The sequence below is a fragment of the Atractosteus spatula genome, chromosome 11, assembly GCF_055471065.1.
Source record: "Atractosteus spatula isolate fAtrSpa1 chromosome 11, fAtrSpa1.hap1, whole genome shotgun sequence".
NCBI classification, from domain to species: Eukaryota; Metazoa; Chordata; class Actinopteri; order Semionotiformes; family Lepisosteidae; genus Atractosteus; species Atractosteus spatula.
In genome coordinates, this window is record NC_142716.1 from 46,140,432 (window position 1) to 46,162,370 (window position 21,939).

The window sequence follows — 21,939 nt, forward strand, 5'->3', positions numbered from 1 at the left end:
CGTGATTGTATTTTTCTTACCTCTGGTTTCTGTCTTTTAAAAACATGTGTATGCCTTCCTTATGTGTTCTTTATGCCTTTCTTCTCCTTATGTGTTCATTTCCTCTGTATTTTGAAACTGTATCATAACAGTATGAACAGTGTCATCCTTTCAGCACAGTTTGGTTGTGGGAATACGTCAGTTTCTTTGATTATTAATTTATCAGCTGATACTTTGTATTTGGTGCGTGTGATTAATCTGAGTGACGACCCAAGTGCCCAAGTAATGTTACAAATCGACTTTGGAAATATCGCAAAAAGTAGTTTTTTCCTTGCCAACATAAGCCTTCCATCTAGTGGAATAATATTGCAATTGCCATTTTCTTTAATTCCCTTTGTTGTCTTTCAATGTGCAAGCCAAAAATTCACTACTGTTTTCTTGTATAAGTGGAAAATGGTCTCTCCCTTTCTTTCTCTTTATATTAAATGTTGCAGGAGAAATAGGAGGTGGATTTCACCTGCCTTTCTTAGGCCAGATATACCCCAGCTAGGACAGTCCTTGACCACTGAGGAATTTTCCAGGAAATTTGCTGCTGCTGTACGTGCAGAGACCACATTCCTCTGCCCTCCTCTCGTATATACTGTAGCTCTGTCCCGCGAACAAATTCTACCTGACACTGCTCTTTAATTCTAAAAGAAACAATGTAACACAATCTGCCCACCAACAAGCATGTGACACATCGATAAATGGTGATTTGCAAACTAGATTATTTTTTAAGCTTTCATTGCACTAAGTGAAAGTAGCCTTTTGCATTAAGGTCAGCGCATTTGTGCTCGTTTACAACATAATTCTTTTTATTTAGTTTATGGCAATATTTCCCGAAACATGGCAGAATTTATTAATTGCTTTTAACAGCTACCTACACGTTGCTTAGATTGAGGGACATATTTGCACAACAGATGAAAACATCATTCTTTTTAACTGAATTTACTAATAAAAATATGTCCTTGAGCACAGATTCACCCTCAGCTAAGTACGAAGGCCAGGCGATAAGGTGGTAGTTAAGAGTCGTAGCGTTAGCGCAGGGCTGAAGAATAGCCACTACCAAGATGGCTGCCAAGAGCTGCTGCTTATTCTGCGACATTGCGGGGTTGATGTAATATTCTTGTTGAAGGACAGTGTTAAAAAAAAAATATTATTTTTCCCAGTACTCATAATGATTTCATCCAGATTTTTTCTCTAAATAGAATACCACTAAACGTTTTTGTTTTTTCCCCCTCTTACAACATTGGGGTCCTTCAGGCGCACTGAAGGCCGTTTTGTTTGGGTACACGTTTTCAGGAAGTCCCGTGCATTAAAATGATGAGACAGGTATGTATGCGGGTTCTATAGTTATGTCGATTGTTTTACATTTTTGAGTAACAGTTTTGTGGTTTATATGTGCTCTAATATCAAGAACGTCCTGCCGGTGTTCTGTGTTTTCTGGTTAGATGTGTAACTAACTTTAAAACGCTGTTGATGAGTTCGATACGGCAACTCCTCTTGAAGTGCTTGTAGATCTTTTTAAAAAGTACTGTACTGAGAAATGGTATTGCTTTTATGACATGATGTTAGGTGTATTATATTTGTCGTGGTTCCGAACAGTTCTAATAGTTTTTGTTTGCGTTACATTTTACTTTGAGCTCGGTGAGTTTAGAAAGTTTACATGTCGGGTATAAACTAAAACCTCCGACAGTGTTCTTTAAAAAATATACTGTGAATTGTACATATTTCGTGTAAAATAGCATGAGTCTGCTTTGCCTTTAGGTGTAGTTGTGGTGTAAAAGCCAGAGAAGGTAAATGTTAGTGCAGCGTTTCCAACACAGCAGTTTTACACCACGAAAGTTTATTCGAGTTTTTAAAAACTCTGATCGGTAAATTAACATTTTCTACTGAGGGATTGACAGTACACTTGGAAGCTATGAGAGGTTGCTTAACGAATATACTACAAATTAACGTATTAAACTGTTGTAGGAAATTCTTCATCAGAGGAGCAGGACACGGTCTTGTGCAGATTCAGTTTTATTGAGCTCAGTAAGATCAACAACGCGCGCCGGGTCTGCCCCACAGAACACAGACAAACTGCAAGGGTTTCCCAGCTTTCATATACAGTCAGGGGAAAGTTTATTTCACAATCTGAGTGCTTGTCCTGTTCTTTGATATGTAATTACTTCTTGTCTTGCTCTAGGTTCTGTCCTCTGATATGCAGCAGACATTGGTCTGGTTTATCCTGTTTGTGGGAGTTGTTCCTGTCGTTTATTATGTAGAGTTAAGCCACTGGGGCTGCTAAAGCAAGTGTGCTTTATGGCATCTTAGTGTAACTTTTGCTTGAGGCCAAATTAACAGACCCCACCGACACCTCTCACTTTGTGCTTAAGTGGTGATACTTTGATGCTAGATAAGTGAGATATATACATGTCCCCCTTCAAAACTATACCATTAATGCATTGCATTTCTGCAATTTGTTTTTTTTCCCTTCGACCGCGTAATACAGCATATTGCTACTGCTTAAGACAAGATATTCTTATTTTATTACAGATTTCCCTGTCATGGTTGCTTTAATGACTTTTAAATCTGAACTAGCTCTGTACGGTACAGGTCCTCAACCAGACACAATTACCACCTCATTCAAACATGAATATGAAGGTGACACTTCTGAGTCCTAAAGTTGTTTCTTTGTAAATGTTGGTTCTCTTTCGGCAGGACTCTAACGAGGATGATGTGGCCCTTTTTGATGCGGAGGATGAAGTTTCCAGAAAATCAAAGGCGGCAAAAATCAGGTAAGGGTTTATATACCACGGCATTCCAATACCGTTTTTGCAGGCCACTTTCCTTTTTTTAAAAGTGTAAGAACTTTTATTATTTAAGTTTATGATATGCAAACTGCCTGTGAGCCAGGGGGACAGAATCTGAAGCCACATCTGGGGTTCTGACCTTTTGTACCTATCTAGGCTAACTCACCTGTGGTGCTGCTGAGTGCCTGAACCCCAGGTGAGCAGACAGAGGCTCTGTCTCAGCCAAGCACAAAGTGCTGGACTGCTATGGACAGTTTCACCCCCCCTTCGTAGCCCTTGGTTGCCCTGTGGAATTTCTGTGCCGTTGATTATAGTGTTCGGCTTCGCTTGCAGGCATCCTCTGGCCTCGTTCTTCCACTTGTTTTTCCGAGTTGGTGCGATCCTGGTGTACCTGCTGTGTGAGATTCTGAGCAGCAGTTTCATTGCCTGTATGGTAACCATCATACTTCTCCTGTCTTGTGACTTCTGGACTGTCAAGGTGGGTACAGCTCCTGTTTTTTTTTTTAATGAAAAAGCTTTTGAACTTTCTATTCTGGACTGTTTTCTATTCTGGTTGTTTGACAGTGGGGTGTTACTGTGTTGTGTTCCTTCTTACCATCACTTTATAAAGCAGGAAGTCCAAAAATGTCATTTGAGTGCTGTGTAGAACATTAATAACGCTTTCCACATCAAACAAATATTTATTCATAAGACAGTAATATCATTTTAACATGCTTAACGCCCTCCTGCTCAGATGACATTGGTCGCAGCTGACACCCTCTCCATCTTTTCTGTAACCTTGCATTCAGTCTTTGAACAGTGGAAAGATTGTTTGGAGGCAGGGATCTTATTGTTGTTGTTTTAAACACTTTACCAGCTAATAATCAGTTTTTAATCTTATGATACTGGATTGAGTTCTGACTGAGCAGTGTTGTTAAATATTGTTTTGTATCATGGTATTGTATTTCCATGTATGTTATATGTTATGAGCTCTTGTTGTGCCAGGCGAATTCTCTTTGACGCGATAAAGGTGCATTCAGTTCACTTCAGACCCATCGATGGATCTCGTCAGTATCTTACAATGTCCGTGCCCTGTCAGAATATTACAGGAAGGCTGATGGTGGGGCTGCGGTGGTGGAATCAAGTGGACGATGATGGGAAGAGCCACTGGGTATTCGAGTCACGAAAGGTGTGTGGCTCCCGGCACCTTTAACAGCCCTGCTGTCTGCAGCTGCTGCTTAGCACTGAATTAACTGCTGCCCTCTAAGCAATATCGAAAGCATTTTAGCTTCATAGACGGCATGTTATTACAACCTGCCTTCAGTGCTTTAGAGCATAAGAAAGGTAGCAACCGAGAAGAAGCCATTTGGCCCATTTGCTGGTTAGGGGGTTACTGATACCAGGATCTCATCGAGCTGTTTCTTGAAGGGAGCCAGGGTATCGGCTTCAGCAACATGGTTGCATAAAACGTGCGCAAACATTTCAGCCATTCCCTAATGCTTTGAGTAAACTTTCCTTTTCAAGGGAAACAGAGCTCTGTAGGAAAACAAGTAAGACTGCACAAATTCCCTTTGTCTGCAGGAACAGGATGTGTAATGGAAGGTAGACTTCCCGAAGTTCAGTAATCCTGGCTTTCCTGATTTTGTTTGAACTGTCTTAAATGTCACGTGAAACCTTTTTTTTCTTTTTTTGTCTTGGATCACTGTTTTTATTTTTCCTTTCTGCTGAAATGCTGAATTTCATAGTTTTTCACCATTCCTCTGTTCAGGGCAAGAAACCTTCTTCAGATGCAGAGTCGCGCATATTCTGGCTGGCACTTATTGTCTGTCCCATCATCTGGGTCATCTTTGCTTTCAGCACACTCTTTTCATTCAAAATTAAATGGCTGGTGAGTTCATTTAATTATCATGATCGCTTTTAAAAGGCTTTTGACGAGTTCGGTAGTGTGATTAATCTTGAAGTGCTTTTAGATCTTTTTAAAAAAATTGTAAAAATATTTTTTGTTTATGCTTTTACGAAGTGTTAGGTATATTATATCTAATATTAATTATGTTATGTGTATTATAAGAATTAATTCACATTGTAGTCAAGGTGTAACGTGCTGTCCTGCCTTTTGCTTTCCAGGCTGTAGTTATCATGGGAGTGGTCCTGCAGGGTGCCAACCTGTATGGTTATGTTAGGTGCAAAGTTGGAGGCAGAACGAACTTGAAGAGCATGGCTACAAATTACATCGGGCGTCAGTTTTTTCGACAGGTACGTTCTCTCTTTATCTACTTGTTGGTGCACCTAAAGATCCACACATGCTAGTTTTCTCTTTATTTCTCTGTTAGTAAATCTTTCTGCTTGTGTCAGCTTGACCTTTATCGTGATCTCATATAGCCACTTTGGCTTGGTGCTGGAATCCACGAGTGACGATTTCTGTCTTGCGGCAGCTCACTTTCTCTGCCAGTACATGGTTAAAATTGAGATGGCCTTCTAAGCAGCAGGTTTAATTTAGACAAATTCGAAAAGCAATACTAGGAAATAACCTATGTTGTTTTCTTAACAGGCCATGACTAAAGAAGACGAATCCTAGAGGGACAATATCAGGAGATTATCCATGTGTAACATCTGTAAAATGGCTTCAGCTCTAGAAGAATGAACTTTGAAAGTTGACTGAAAGTTAATCTGTTAATCTAAACCTTGCAACATATTATTAATTTTCCATAGGTGACGCTAAGTGTATGTCTTATTTTATAATGGCACAGCAATAACAGACATATCTGTATAAGAGATTCTGTGTGCTATTTTGTTTTCCAATATTGTACTTATGTTTTTGCAGTTGATATCATGTAATGGTGATGGGATTTTAGCATCACTCCTAGAGAAAGCAGAAGCTTTTAAAGTGTTGCTGCTCTGACCCCTACCTCTCTGTGTAGACACTGTGTTTAGCACATTTTGCAGTTGTCTGAAAGAGTTATTTGCTAACCCTTTAAGCTTGTTCTGCAGGAAGCTGAAAAGGTTAGGGAAAAAAGTGTGACATCCATTGCTTGCCTGTGATAGTATAATCAATGTCTGAAACATTAAGGGCCCAAATCCCAGTTTTGTTTTTTTCCTTTTAGGAGGTTAGTGCCTTCACTTCTACACACACATCCTGTTCATCAGTAAATTGAAATTGTACCCTTTGAGGAAACACAGTAGAATGGTTTATTAGACAGAAGGTTGTATTGGCCTGCTTAATTGTTTAATTATATCTTCTCAAATTACCTAATAATGTGTAAATAATCATTTGGAAGGCTTGGACCACTTGGGAACCGGGTTTTTGGACAGCTTGAGTGGTAATCATGTGGTTTTGTGGATCACATTTTATTAATTTTAAGACAGTGGAATGAGCAAACTGAAATCTGCTTCCAGGATTGCTCATGTGAGTGATGACTCCATGGAGTTAAAGAAGCTAACACAGTTCGTCTTGACCATCTGCTGCTAATGACTTGATTGTACAGCAGTTTCTCCTTGTATTCTGTAAGAGGAGTATTTAAAGATGTATAGCATTAGTCTCCTGACTTTTTCCACATTTGATCATTTAAGAGAAACAGTGTTGCATATATTTTTTGATATTGGAGGATAAAATTCTTTATTAAAAATAGGATAAGTATTATGATATGTAGGATGGGCTTTATAGTGTTTTTTGAAGTGGCTGTGATTTGGGGGTAATACCTTTTTTTTCCAAGACAGAAAAGTGTATACTATCATTGGGTTTTCACCATTATGTTTCAGCAAGTTTCATCAGTCTAATGGAGTATAATGAGGTAGAATAAGAATTTGTACTGAACTGATTGAATGAAAATGAATAGTGTTGATAGTTCTAATTTTCCTCTCAATACATACGTGCTGGTACTGTTTCTGTTGTTAAGATTAACACCAGTCTTTTGTAAATGGCTTGAAAGTTAATCATAAATAGAGATTTCCTTCCAAAATAAGGGATTTCTTTGGTTTATCCACAGTAATTACAAATGATTGATATCAACCTTAAGGAGGGTTGTTTTGTTTTAGTTTTATTTATTTGATTGAAGGTTTTTACTGTTTCACAGGGGTTCTGTCTCTAAAATGTTTTGCAGCTGCACTTGTAATTTTCTTTACAATATTTCAGACGCATTTAAGCAGATGTATTCATTCTGTATTACAGATTACTTACTGGGGGTAAAGACTTTGTAAATTTCTTTATATAGAGAAGTAAAGCATTTGTAAGTATTTATTTAAAATTAAAATTGTGCCGTGCTCTTTTTTTCTTGTTTTAAACATCAGGTGCTAGTGTAATGGATTTATGCTATGGTGTAGAATGGGGACGTTCCTACATTGTTCTCTCCACTGAATGGCTGTATTAATCCAAAGAACAAATTTCACTGCCTCATATTTGTTTAAGCTAACCATAATTTAAATAGTGTTTTATTTTCTCTTTGAGCTATTACATTTCATTTTGATTGACACGGACCTTTTTCAAAAGGTTGATACTGTAGATGGGCAGAGGTGGTTGTCCAAAAACTTTTGATTGTGTGGAGTTTTAAAGTTTTAATGTCAAACGCACTGATCATCATTATAATGCATGTGCTGTCTGTACTTTATGCAAGAACCTGGTTACAAGTGCACCCAGACTCCTGCTTCCCTTGGCGTTAGTGTTGCCATCTGTAGGATTCCTCTGCCAGATCTGCACAACTCCTGCCAGTTGAGGTCTTTCGTAATGACTACTGTAGCTCCTTGATCAATAACAAAGGACATAGTATTATATCCTTTATAGTATAGTATCAAGGACAGATGTACTTTGTGTTTAATTGCACGTACTACCACATTAATTTACTGGGACTTTTAATTTAGTGCAGGAATAGCCCCGATGTTCACTTACTGGCCACCAGATGGAGCCATTAAATAAGTTTTGACTAGTTGGACAGTGTTAAAAATTAAATGTTAAGTTCATATATCTTGAATCTTTATTGTCATTAATCTGTACAGTTATAATGCATTAAATGCATTGTATACATTACATTGCATTTAATATACATCACTTTATGGGTTTTGTTTGCGTGCGGAGCGTGAACTCCTTAATCTTTCAATGAATTCACAATGTTGGTACTGTATATCGCATCTTGGACAATGGAAACATTTGGAAACCCCATATTGTTTGAGGTTTGGCTGTCCTGTTATTATTTCACCACTAAGACAGCAGAGTAAAGCTATAATATTTAGTTGGGTTATTTATAAAAGTGAATTAGATTCTGTATCTCATAACTGCCTTCCCCTACTTGCATGATTGCAAGTATTTCCCTGAGGTACTGTTTCTGTGACAATTTGTTCATAGGACTAGCGGATAATGCAAAGAAGCTTAACTGAGAGGGGTAACTGTACCTTTAACTTTAACCCCTTAACTGTAAGGGGTTTTAATGATTTCTTTCCAGGTGGGTCTATTCTTAAGAGAGTCCAGAATTAGAATAAATATTTGCTATGGCACCCTGTTCAATGTGTATCCTGCCTTGTGCTTCCCAAGATAGGCTTTGGGCCATCATAACTCTGAATTGGATAAGCGGTCATTTAAAGGGGTGTGATGTGACTTTATATTCGCATGGTATAGAATTAGTAGCATGTGCTTATGAGAACTGTACATTATCTGTTTTTTTAAAGAATGTAGAAAATGCTGTAGATCGTAGATAATTGTACATTTTGACCTTCTATCTGTTGGCGTCATTAATGTAAAAATCAGAAAACCGCTCTTGCAGTAGTAGGATTGGTTCGGTGTGTTAGATTATAGCAAAACTTGTAAGTCTGGGATTTCGTGGATTTAAGGAGTCGCTTATGAAACATTTGCTGTGGTAATACTTTAAGCACTGTGATTTGGTACATGATTTCATACTCTGTCATAGCACAGTATAGTTCAGCTTTATAAGGGTAATTCTGAGCTTTTCCTTGTAAGAGTTAGAACTAGTGAAGAAAGTAGAAAACACAGGTAAACAGCATATTTAATATTTTGTCTGCAGGTAGTCAACAGAATACTTTGTATGCTTGGATTCACAGTTTGTACGGTCTTTTTGAAGATCCTAGCTGCCATTTCAAGTCCTTCACTGTCCAGGTTTTCAACTGAGTTGAGCTTACTTTTTCCATTTCCATTGGGACAAAACTCCCAGCTAGTTTGAGCATTCTTGCAAGTGGATCATGAGAGAACCCAGCATGTGAAGTGGATGGAAATGTAGTAAGTGACTCAGTCTCAAGCCTTGGCCTCTCAGTGACTCATTCCCACACCCTGAATGGGAGAAGGAGGATTCCCTTTTGGAAAAGGCCAGGCCATTCCTCAAGAGGAAATTGTTTCCAAATTACATAAAGACACGGACAGAGACTCTTTGACTCTGGCTTGTCCTGTTATGAGAAAGCAATTAATCACACTTTTTTCTTTTTTTTCTTCCCCCCCTATTGGAAAGGAAATGCCTAAAATGTTCGCATAGTATGATATAACCCAGCCTTTTCAAGCCTCCACCCATGACCGAATTTCCTCCCTCTGTACGTTAAATGTCAGGAGTGGTCTGAGCTGTGACCAGAACGCTAAGTGGTCTCTTCAGTGTGTACAGCTGAGGAAGCTGAGGTGTAAACAGTGCAGACACTATGATTTATAGGAGCCCCGGAGCCCAGATGGTGTTGGGTGGGGTGGCTGTTTGAGAAGTGTAGAAATAATAGACTTTATTGAAGCAGGGTGGAGTTCCTCTAGTGCCTGCTGCACTGCCCACACTTAATTGTTACATCTGCCTTCATTTGACAAAGGCTGATGTAGCACAATAAGAGGAGAAGACTTATCCTTAAGTGGACTTATCTAAGCAAGTAAGTCTGGATTTACATACAACCTGAGTTGTCAAGCTGATAATTTGAACATGTTTAAAGATCCCACATGAGCTGCACCTCATCTTTAGATCAGATAATCCAAGCTGAATATGTTTTAGCTTGGTGTGTTGTGACTCTCCCTAATGACTTGCACACATTAAATAATAGTTGTAGTGAATAGATTCACAATGATTTATTTGACCAGTTTCAAGCATTTCAGTGCTGCAATGAAAACATCAACAGAGCTATAGCACTGCTGTACTCCTCCTGGGTTTATGTAAAATACTTTGAATTTCACTACTGTGAATTTAAACATTAGCCAGTTTTATGTTTATTGAGGTTTGGGGATTGAATCTATTGCTAGATGCAAACCACTGCAATTGTAAGCAAACACTTGTCTGTTGCTATTTATTTTTTCCTTAGCTTATTTGTTTAAAGCATAGTGTCAAGAGCTGCTGTCAGTAAAAAAAAGCCACAGAAATGCTGTGTGAAAGTTTACTGTTACCAAATGCCTTGGGAGTGAGCCTGCAGACAGGGCAGAGAATGGGCCTTTCTCTCTTGAGCACTGACAAGTGCTTTGAGGATTCGTCCCAGGGACTTTGTGTGACTCATCTTAGGTTTCAGGATGTTATCGTTTTTCAATAAAGAGAGAAAGCACAAAGATGACTTCAGTATAATGAAACTGCTATTTGACTATAGTGGAGTGAGCTTTCTATCCTGCAAACCCACTCAGAACTAAAGTTATTTCTGCTGAGGGCAAAACATTGATTATGGAGGGAATTAGTACAAGGTGATTAACTTTAGAAGTAATACACAGTTAGAGGTCAGTGTAATGCTGTTAGAAACATTGCATGTGTTCCATCTTTGGAGAGTAGGGTGTGCCATTGTCATGTGTTTTTGCTATTGAGTGATGTTTTCTTTTCCAAAGAAGCATTCCCAGAAATGTGCTCATACCTCAACTAAAGCACTGCCTTTACATTTGTCATACATTCCAAGGGCATAAAAATAGATGTTGGACACAAACACAATATGCAGAAAAGACAAATGAAGATCATAAATTGGTCTGTGTACCTCTCACGGGGATCTGCTGACATTTTTTCCTGGAATGTTGGCTCAAAGAATGCACTCACTAGCAAAAACTCCATGAGGTGTGGCTCCTGATTCATGAACATTTGTGAAATCAAATGTATTTATTCGGTTATACCTTTTTGCTTCTTCCAACATGTAGACATGAAATTGTACACCTTGGCTGCATGACTAGCGCTGAAGCCAAATTTGTTCAGTAAAAATTATGGGAAGGTAAGAAACTTTTACTATGACACAGTTAGTACAAAATATATACAGTAATGTGTACTACACATGTGAGAACTCTTTAACTGAAATCTCAAGTGTGCAGTGCACTCTTAAACCACAAGATGGGGCTCCCGGACCTCAATGAACTTCAAAGTGTTGGCCAAAGGCCTTCCCGCCAATCTGAGGAGGGGGTTGGTGCTTGGTCTGAGAAGTACTGAGGCAATCTGGAAAGCATTAACGAAGCTTGCCAGTCTGAAATACATGTACAACCGGAGCTGGGGGGGATTCAGTGAGTAAGTCCGGGGCGGTGGAGGGGTTGGGGCTTAGCGTGAGCAGAATGTGTATCTGGGGAGGTGTGCCCCCCCCCCCCCACCCTTCCCAGTGCACGCACACACCTTCCTCCCATCTGTGGAGCACAATCTGAAACCATAAATCATCACAGGAAGAATTTGGCAAAAAAAAAAAGAGGCTGATTTCTAAAATGGTGCCAGCTTGAACCTGCCGCATTCATGATTTGTCTTGGTTCTCCGGCAACCTCTCACAACCACACAAGAATGAAGACAGTGGCTCCATACAGTTTTTAACAGATGTTATTGTTGTAGCTTCCACTAGTTTGTCGTCTTTTCAAATACAAGCTGTACTCTCAGTTGTTCTGTTGCCCGGAGGGAACTTCTTCACCCTTCTCTGCAAAGAAACAATGCAAATCCTTTACCTGGGACTAGAATTAGTGTTCAGAAAAGAACTGTGCAGCTAAGTGGGCATATGGATGCCTATTACAGAGCTAATGCACCGGTAAAACGATCAGTCCTGTGGGGGTTACAAGCTTGATGTGCATGGTGAAATAGAGAGTGCAGGCACATGGCGCAACACTCTGTCTTATTTGTACAAAGTGCCAGTTCTTTGTGAACAGGACTTGGTGGTTTCTGTGTTTGAAAAGTCACAGTTACCTCATGTGTGTGCGTTTGATACTGCTTTTTGTCCTTGAGAAAAGCTTGAGAATCGCTTTTATATGGCTACAGATGTAGAGGCAGGGCCAGTGGGATAAAAGCCAGACAAGTGGCCGATACATGACTGGAGAATGGTTTCATTCCTGATTTTCTGGGTATTATGCAATTAAATGCAAGGCACTGTTAAGGTCCTTCCTAATCCATGCATATTTCATTCATGGTCTTTACAACTTTGTTTATTCACGTGTGGCCAGAATGACAGAAGTCTGCTAGCAGTTCTGATCAGACCACAGATCATTTCATTTTGCACTTAAATCTAATACAAATGCCAGGTCCTCAGCATAGGTGAAGTTAACGCTTCATTTTTTTTCACAGTTTTTTCACACTATTGTAACTATTAATTTTTTCACTGCCTTTGATTTCTGTCATAAATTAGTGATCCAGTTAACATTTCCATGTGTCAAATCCAGAAGAAATTCTCATGAGGAGCTTTCACAGTCGCTCTCAATTGCATTACTTAAGAATGCCTATAAATAGTTTTTTTTCTCTTATTTGTTTAGTTGGGTTACTATGTGTACTCAATGCTTGCATATTCAGAGATATGGTATTTTTCTATTAATTTGTGAAAGATTGTGCAAAATTCAAAGCTGTCATTTTGTGTGAAAACACTCCCAATGCAACTGAGATTCTCCCTTCTGATGCAGCGTAGAAAAATGAAGCTGCAGTGAACTTCTGTTCTTTTTTTTGGGGGAGGGGGGATCAGGCTCCGCTTGTTCTTCAGCAGGCGGGGAGCACCCTGCTGAGGTAATGAGTCCTGACAGAGAGCACCTGCTGCAGTGGAGAGCACCTGCTGCAGCTGGGGCTGAATAATGTTTGCACAGCATTGTCAACATTGTGGGCACCTCTTCATGGATCCACTTGTTACAGTGTTTCTAAACAAAATGCTTCAGTATTTAACTGTGTTCTAAACTGGTTTTTGTAAACTTATGCAGCCTGGCATTGCAAAGTGCATATGTTTCAGAATGTTTCTCACGTCTGTCAAATTCCTATCTCATTTCAGTGAACATGCAGACTTAAATTGTCTCAGTATGGGTGTAGTGTGATTTCAATGTGAAATACAAAATGCTGAAAGGCTCCCATTCAAATGATCCATCCACCTGTTTTCTAGCTGCTTTATACAATACACAGGGTCTTGGGGGAGCTGAAACCTATTCCAACAAGCAACGGGCACAAGGTGGGGTTCACCCTGGTCAGGATACCAGTCCATTGCAGGGCAGACACATACAAAAACACAGACATGCACACGCTCACAGCAGGGCCAGTTTTGCCACAAGCTAATTAACCTGCTAGTCTAGCACAGTCTGTGGACTGCGGGAGGGAATCGGAGCATGTGGAGAAAACCCACACGAACATGGTGAGAATGAATGAGCTCTGCATAGATCGTATCCCAGGTCCAGAATTCAAACAGTTGTCCAGCAATGAGAAGCAGCAATACTAACCACTGTGCTGCCCCCATTTCAGTGACGTAAGTGTTTATTTTTCATTTCCCAGCAAAAAAAAAAGTAGTAACAATTACAAAAGGATGAAAAGTTAAGATTAAGAATTTCTAACCTTCTGTTTTTTAATGTTCATATGTCATAATAAATGATCCATAAAGATATAGAAAGAAATGTTTGCCCCAAAGAATGATTTTGTTTTAATATAGACATCATGCTCCTAAAAAGTCTGAACTCCTTGGGGTTTTCTGAGTTAAAGGAATTTGCGAAATGTAATCATTCATAATGCCAGTGCAGTCAGAGAGCCATAGGCGGTGCAGACTGTGGGTCAGTTTGATAAGGCAATGAAAAGCTATGGTTGTTTGGAGGAGAGTGTGGCACAAACATGGGAGCAGAGCAAATTCCTGTGGTAAACCTCTTCTTGAGCACAGCCATAGCATGAGTGACCTATCGTAAACCGTTTTATCGACGGATCTCGGATTTGCCCTCCGCCTCCTCTCTGAAGGGGGTGGGCCGCCCCCGCGCTTCTGGTTCTGATTGTCATGTGGCGGGACGGGCAGGAAGGGGGCGGAGCGTGGCGCTGTACGTGCTGCAGAGGGGGCCCCAGTATGGTCGCTCCTGCATTCTTGAACTTGTCTCTCAGGCCCCGGCTCCTGCCAAGCCAGCTGCCTCCTGGGAAATGTCCCTCTCCACAGCTGTGGTGAATTCCGCAGCCTTCTCCTCCATCCCTTAAGCAACGTAAGGTTACAGATAAAATGAGGGTTCTCTGCCAATCTTATTCTTTTCCTTGCTTGTAGCTTAGTGAGCCAAAGAGCTAAAATAGCTGTTACTTAGGGGATGCCAATGTCACCGGGCACTTTGCATGTGGGACATGTGTTTGGAAGTGCTTCCTGCTCTCAGTTCTCTCTTCACTTTCTTTTCATTTCCAGTTGTCACTGGGATCCTGCAACATCCTGTTGGTTTAAGCTTTCCAGCACTATTCAAGATTTCGATTACTCGCGTCAGCCAACAGGAAAACATTTCAGCTCAGTTTGACTCTTTCTACTTTACAAGATCAACACAGTGCTACAGTATGAGATCCAACCCTTTAAGAACAGGATCTGGTCATGCTTTTTATTGAAATGCATCAGGTTGGACCTCATTTCACGCTATCTGTGTGATTCAGTTCTACACCTAGAATTATAACAAACGTGTCTAATTCAGTCTGTTGTTTACCTACTGATCCAAAGACACAATCATGCCATTACTAGGGGAGCATAGTAAATAATTGGCAATTCTACATTTCTGACAAGAGTGAAGCATTTTAAATATATAAAGTCTTGAGGTTTTAAGTGAACTGATTACAGTAGAGAATTAACCCTACCATCTTGAATCTTGCATTACAAATCAAATAGCTCTTAGCATCTAATGAAAGCAAAAAAAAAAGTTTAAATGTTATCTCCCATTATACACAAAGAGCTCTCTGTTTATTCCCTATAAAAACAAGCGGCAACAATGAAGCTTTTAAAAAGCACTTGGCAGTGATGGCACACTTTAGTAGAGCTTTAGTAGCAGTATTCTCAATTATGATCCACCAACCAGCTAGCACTAAAAGCTTTGATACAGCTGCTGGTAACCTTATTCCCTGGGATATGCTGATTAATAACTTTAGTCTGGTCATGTGTAACCAAGGCTTGTATTTTCTCTTAATTTGAATGACATTTAGGGTTAAAATTCAACTCCTTTATTCATCTTTATTTTATATAGCGCCTTTTAAAGGTGGCTTCTCAAACGCTTTACAGAATGACAACAACTATTAAATAATAAAGGCTACACAAGATAAAACACAATTACAATACACAGTAAAGGCTCTTCTGAAGAAGAAGGTTTTGAGTCTGGATTTGAAGGGGTTTAGAGATGGTGACTCTCTGATTTCCTTGGGGAGAGAGTTCCAGAGCTTGGGGGCATAACAGGAGAAGGCCCTGTCACCCATACAATGTAGACAGGCTTGGGGGACAGTAAGGAGACCAGAATTAGAAGAGAGAAGGTTGCGAGGTGGGGAGTAGGGCGATAATAGTTCAGACAGGTACTGATGATAATAATAATAATAAAATAATGAAACTCCACTTGAAAGTAGGAATATGAGCAGTTGGTCCCCAATCCCACCTAGCAAAAAAGCAAAATGTTTGTGCAGCACAAATATAGCTGGACAGGTAAGCTGGATAAAGTTTTACACATTCTGGTTTTGAAATATTTTCTGACCATGACATTGTATTTCATTTTAAATATTTTTAACTCTAAGCTTAAGTGGTGTGGATGAATCTGATAATGATTTTATGGAATGTTTCTCCTATTCTGTCCCTGCATTCTGCTTACCGGAATGATTATTTTGGGAACATCAGGGAAAAGAATATCCAGTATCTGATGTGATACTCAGAATAATTGTTTGAGGTAAATAGTTTCCCTGCCTTTTTAAAAACATACTGTACAAGAACACCCTGTCACAACTGTGTCAGTTGAGACTAGCAGGCAGCTGGCTTCAGAATCAAGACAGGTCTCTACTCCATCTCTGTGTAAGAGATGTCCTTCCTTCTGAAAAGCACATTTGCACAGGACTTTTGGCGCGAGCCTGCATGCAGGCCTCCCACTGGCTAATCTGCAGTGGCAGAGGGAGCCCACATTCTGGAGGAAGCTTACTGAGGTGGGCGTTACTGGCCAGAAAGATAACACAGTTGCCTGCAACACTTGGGGTTACTATCTCAAATCCTGGTTAGGAGATCATTTGGATGTCATCCAGATATGACCTTTTTCCTTCGCATACCATAACATGGCTGTGGGGATGTATACATCTGTGTGTATGCAAGAATGAAGGCCAGATTTTTTTTTAAGGTAAGCTCATGCGATGGGTAAATCTCTGCTTTGGTCCAGCTGGGATACAATTATGATCACTTGCACGATCAGACCACACACAGTGTCAGTCCCTAGACAGTGGTGGGCTTTGCTACACCAAAAGACTAGGAGAGTTCCACACTGTCTATGGAGTGGGAGGAGAAGAGGGAAGGAGGTGATGTCACCTTCTGTATGTCATAATGGGTAATGTCGCTTTTTATTTGGAAGAGGGATGGGTTCATAAGAGGAGCTAATCCTTGTGAATACAGTATTGCACAGAATGCCTGTTGTTAGACATAACATCTCACACCTTCAAAGTAACTGTCACGTAAAAATCAAGAGCTGTTTTTTTCATGCACAGAATGAAAATCAACGCAAAATACAAGGAGAAAGAAAAAAAAAAGTTGTTCTTGTTCCCAGAGACTGTGTAAGGGTGCAGGCGACTTACTTGGCATTTGTGCACTTCAGATCCTGTTGGGATGTTAACACGACTTTGAAATCCAAGGAATTCACTCCTTAGCCCCGACCTGCAAACTGTGACCACTCTTCACTAAAATACCCAATGGCAAGCAGCTATTTCTGTTCATGGAAAAATGACTCTGCTGTGGAATCCAGGCATCACACCAGATGTCAGAGGGCAGCCCTGGAGGTTTGGAGAGTGGACAAAGTGCTGGCTAATCAATGACAGGAATGCAGCAGTTCCCTGTGGTATGGCTCTAGTGTAGAGGAGGGGAAACCACAGGTATATTTCAATCCCATTTGCTTCAAGGTCTTGAATCATACTTTTGACAAGGAATATTATTACACCGGTGAACTTGTGAAGTTAAAATGACAACAGGAATTTTCTTCAAATAGAACTTAAAATGAGATGATGATTGTGATGATTGTTCTTATATTTAGTAGTGGAAGTAGCAGTAGTATCATCCTTTTCAGGTAACGTAATGGAATTTGATGTTCATTTTTTACATATTTGTCATTTTTATTGAAAAACTGTAGCAGGTTTTAAGGGTGTGTTCTCAGGACCATGTGTCAGCATTTCTGTTAAGTCAATCAATGCTAGAAGTCAATCTGTAAAACAAGGCCAGCAAACTACTTAAGCTTTTAGTCCCTCTGTGCAAATGGTACTGATTGCATCCTACAGGTTTCAGCATGCTAAATTATTTCTCAGGCATAGAATAGAGGGGGGTTTAAACTCTGATTCTCAATCCGTAACAATTTGCTCTGTGTTGGGTATATTAACTTGAATCTTACTGAGCAATATTTTTTGTTTTAAGCTTTCTGCAGCTATTTCCTCTTGTTAATAGAATGAGCCTGACTTTGTTCATTTTGTTGGGTTTGACTCAAACACTCATCAGGTTTCCATCTGCTAAAATAGGGCTGGCTAAATCATCTGCTTGGACTGGGTTTACTGGGAGTGTTGCATATGACTGCATGAAGATCCTATTTAGAGCCTCTGGTTCTGGCTGTAGAAGATTTTCATTCTACATAGAAGACAGAAAACTTGTGAAAAGTTTCTGTCTAAATCACTATTAATTTATTATAGCAGAACATTGTTTACTGTGGGTTGTAGATATGGATTTGACACATAAAAAAACAAGCTTGCTTGCAGTTTATCATCATTAGTATTATTAATTAAAAAGTATGACACTTTTATTATTGTTCGACATCTGCTCTCATGTAAGGTCTCTCACTCTGGTCCTGGAGAGCCCCAGTCCAATAGGTTTTATACAGTAAGTGATCATTAAATCATCAATGTCTAAAGGTATGAAACTTATGGTTAATTAGTTAATGATTTATTAAATTAAGTCATTCTTTGATCATTTGGAAAAAAAAGTACTATTCACTGAAACAAGAAACGCAGAAGCAGAGGTTACTGAAAGTCTGCACTGAAAAGCAGAACGAAAGAAGAAACGATCTAGCTGCAGACTCTTCAGATGGTTTGGCTACTGATTAGTAATTTATTGAAATGTCTTCACTCTTTAGAATCAAGGGATCCGGGTTCGGGGCAATCAAGGGTTGCCTTGATCTAGGGGAACTTACAATATTATACAGTTATGTACTAAGGTCATGGAGCACAAATTTCATAATTGGAGTCAAAACAATTAATTACAGCACATTAGAAGATTCTAATTCACACCACCTAATACATGTGTAGTGGAACTACAGGATTTAAATGCTTCTGTGATGAAACGTTGCTCAATTGTGCCTGAACGAGTAGAGTTCTGAGATCATGACAATGGACAGTGCTGTCCTGACATCTGCCTGTACCTGGCTCCACCTCAGATGAAGCAGACCCTGGTCGCCGGACCCTGAGAAGAGGAGGAGCAGAGAGGGTAAGAGGGGCTGGAGGCAGAAACAGGAGACTGAAAGAAGAGTGGGGGCAGAGAGATGAAGGGAGTGGTGGGGCTGTAGTGTATAGTAACCTGACCAGAGAGAGTGATTTCAAATCCCAGGTGTCATACCCTTGGGCAAGGTATTTACCCTAGATTATACAGTATTGTGCAAACAGGAACTAAAAAGTTGTATATTTGAAAATAAAGCTAATTATAGATGGATTGGATTAAAGCCAATCAATCATAATGAAGAAGCTTGAGCAAGAATCGTAAACTCAATCCAAGGAGATAGGGGCAGCCCGTGTTATTCCTTGTCTATGTGGACAAGTTTCTTTATATTCCTTGTCATTTAATGGCTCGCTCTTTGGTTTTGAGCAGTGGACAAATTGAGCATGACAGACAAAATGTCATGCCCATTTTCCTTCCCGATATTTTGTTATTGTATGACAAGGGAAGAAAACAGCTTTCCCTCATATTCTGTAGCAACGGCGCAATGACCTAATCTGCTTAAAAAATCTGCTAAACAGAACTTCAGGGCTGCCAAGTCTTCAGAACGAGGAGGTGCTAACTTGCTTTCTTAAGCACCTGTGTGGCAGGGGAGAACTTGGGTCAGCATGCAAGCAGCCTCCAGTCAGAGAACGCAGAGTCATTTCCTGAGACCCTGTACAATGTCTTCTTGTCTTCGAGATGTCGTTCATCCCATGTGTGATGGGGAGGGGCTGAGTCGAGCTGGCAGGGGGAATGTTTGCTCATGTGGGCGTTATTTTCATTGGTTTGACATTCAGAGGGAAAAAGAAAACTTACACATTCAGAGAGGAATTCAGAAAATAGACCATATGTCTGAATGGAGATGGACATAATGTAATTTTGTGTGTGTTACAAGATAGATCCTTCTAAACTGTGTTGTACTGTTGTGACTAGCGTTTGTTCATGCTTTTTACTGCTCATTACTTGATGAAACTTGACAATGTTGTACAGCTGAACTGTACTGGAGTGAGAATAAAATGGCAAGTAGGGTGTGGCCTGTTAAAACAGTCTGGCTTTACAAGTTCCATATTAAAAGAGCTTGTGGGCAATAAAAATGCTATTTCTAAGTATTGAAAATATATTGTGAATACTCTATATCTGTGTAGAGATTTTCTTGAGAAAAGGGGTGTTACAAGCTATTATAAAATACTTTTGTGTTCAGTCACTGGTAATATATAATATTATATACAAAGATCAACAGATCGTAGAAGTGTTTTTTTGTATTTATTTTGTGGATCAAGAGGGATAATATAGAGCATAATAAATGACTGCGATCGCACTTAGAACTCCATTGAATAATTCCACATTGAATAATTCCACACACAGAGTCTCCACTGGAAACTGGTGCTTTTACAGAATATGCACTCAGATTCAAGACAGGCTTTAAAATAAGCAAGTCAATCAATAGGTTAGTGACAGCACAGCAAGGTGTTAAAAATACAGGATTTACAGTCATTTCCAAATATTGCTTTTGAATCAGCATCATGCCTTTAAAAATGACAAAGAAAAATTTACAAGTTTTAATAGTCAACCTGTGTTAAAACTCAGCACTGTGCTTGGACTGATTTAATATAAGAATGACACTCTGGAACCCTGAATATGCATGTATGCAGTATTTATTATGCATCGTTACAGGTTCGAAAGTTAATGGCATTCAATTGCTGGTAGTTAATTTAATAGTAATAAATGCGGAGAAGAAGTGCAACTTGAATAGTGAGCTTTATGGGGGTAACCCACCAGGCTATGGAGAATGACAGTCCGTCTAGAAGGATAGAGCAATTGGAACACTTCCCTTTTAATGAAGGCTGAGCCAGGAAGCTGTTGAAAGGGCGAAGATGGGGTGATAGAAATGTGTGTGAACAAGTGAGATATTAATACTGTACGTAGGCAGGTGGAAGAGGATGAGAGTAGGTGTTGACCTCCTCCTAAACGTCTGCTTAAAATTCTGTTTTCTAGATTCAATAACTGAACACGCGCAAACCTGTTTTTAAAAAGTTAAAAATAAGGTTTTCATTCCAACTCGGCTCTTAATGACTAATAAGTTTGTTAGTTGCTTAATGGGACCAATTTAATGGCTTCTCCTAGCTCTTTGCACGCTGGTGTTTTGAAGAGACCAGGGAATCCTGCAGATACTGTATACTGGCCCTCCAATGAGTCAATGAGAAAGATCTACACAAGAGAAGGTTCTACATAAAAGTTTTATCAGTTAAAATCTACCCCAGGGCTAATATTTCTCAAATGCCTGACAAAACTTAAATGCTTCCTGAGAAATGTACAAAGACCAGATGGCCTCAGTTTTCTTTGCATTAATAAGTGAAAAATGTTTTCAGGTCCAGGAAGTACAGTAGATATTAGAACAAGGCAGGCCAGGGCTTTTATGGTTTCTGCAGAACAGAGGAATTGCTAAGAAAAGTAACTAAAGTACTAAACTAGAAGATAATGGGCTGGTCTTTGGCCATGATGCTGCTCTCTCATGCATTTCCAAAGCAGCATCTTGTTCACAGATTATTGAAGTCATTAATGGGTCCTCCACCTTTCCAGATGTACAAAATAAGCCAGATGTGTTCCATCTTAAAACAAATGCTGAACCTGGTCTTTGAGCATCTGATGTGTTAATCTTGGCAGAAGAAGGGAGATAGAAGGAACCCCCTTTAAGCCCCAGAGTTTATCTTATGACCAATTTCTCTATCTGCATTTGTTTTCCTTGAGTGACCTTGATCAACTCAATTAACATAACTTATTATTAATAATAATTATTATATTTGTATACCACTAGACAACAATAGCCCTAGACAATATGCCAGAAAGGAAGTTACTAGCACAGGTCAAACCACATTTGCAATCTTTTCTTTTTCCAAGAACTTGTACCAAATTTAAGTCTACAGCAAACTGATCTGCAGCATGAGCACAAACCCATCTGGCTCACAGGTCTCAATGGTTTCAGGCGGGTGGGAAATTCCGCATGGTGCAACTACACACCACAGGGGTTGTTTGCAATGTGAAAGAAAAGGCAGAAGAGTCAGCAAGATGAAGAGCTGGGTCATATTCCATTTGTGTAAATCTGAGAGGGACCAAATAAACCTCATATCCAAGAAGAGCAGATTTAAAAACCGGTTGCCAGTTGCTTCTGTCATTGCATTCTCTTCTATCACTCTTAAAGGGTCCGGAGATACGGAATTTGGATTTCCAGCACAGACAGACTTCCTGATTGGAGGCAAAGTGAAACATCCTGTCCAGTTCATTGAAGCGGCACCAGGAGAAGCAGACACACCTCTTCACTGTCATTTCACTAATCTAAGGCCCCCAGCCCTTGACCCTGCCAGGGCCAGGATTCGAGACGTGGAGC

At 39.8% G+C, this 21,939-nt stretch overlaps 1 protein-coding gene across 1 annotated transcript; it reads left to right on the plus strand.

The window, feature by feature from the left end:
• Window positions 1-1,079: 1,079 nt before the first annotated feature.
• On the plus strand, window positions 1,080-7,033 carry tvp23b (trans-golgi network vesicle protein 23 homolog B (S. cerevisiae)). The gene is made up of 7 exons (XM_088928384.1): window positions 1,080-1,350; window positions 2,722-2,798; window positions 3,147-3,291; window positions 3,892-3,981; window positions 4,561-4,680; window positions 4,917-5,045; window positions 5,341-7,033. Exons 1-7 carry the CDS (start codon window positions 1,339-1,341, stop codon window positions 5,365-5,367), a joined length of 600 nt encoding a protein of 199 aa, XP_088784510.1. The 5' UTR covers window positions 1,080-1,338; the 3' UTR covers window positions 5,368-7,033.
• The last annotated feature ends 14,906 nt before the right edge of the window (window positions 7,034-21,939 follow it).

Coding starts and splice junctions, on each gene's coding strand:
- tvp23b (XM_088928384.1), top strand. Junction 2,799..3,146: donor TCAAAGGCGGCAAAAATCAG/GTAAGGGTTTAT, acceptor CTTCGCTTGCAG/GCATCCTCTGGCCTCGTTCT. Junction 4,681..4,916: donor CATTCAAAATTAAATGGCTG/GTGAGTTCATTT, acceptor TTTGCTTTCCAG/GCTGTAGTTATCATGGGAGT.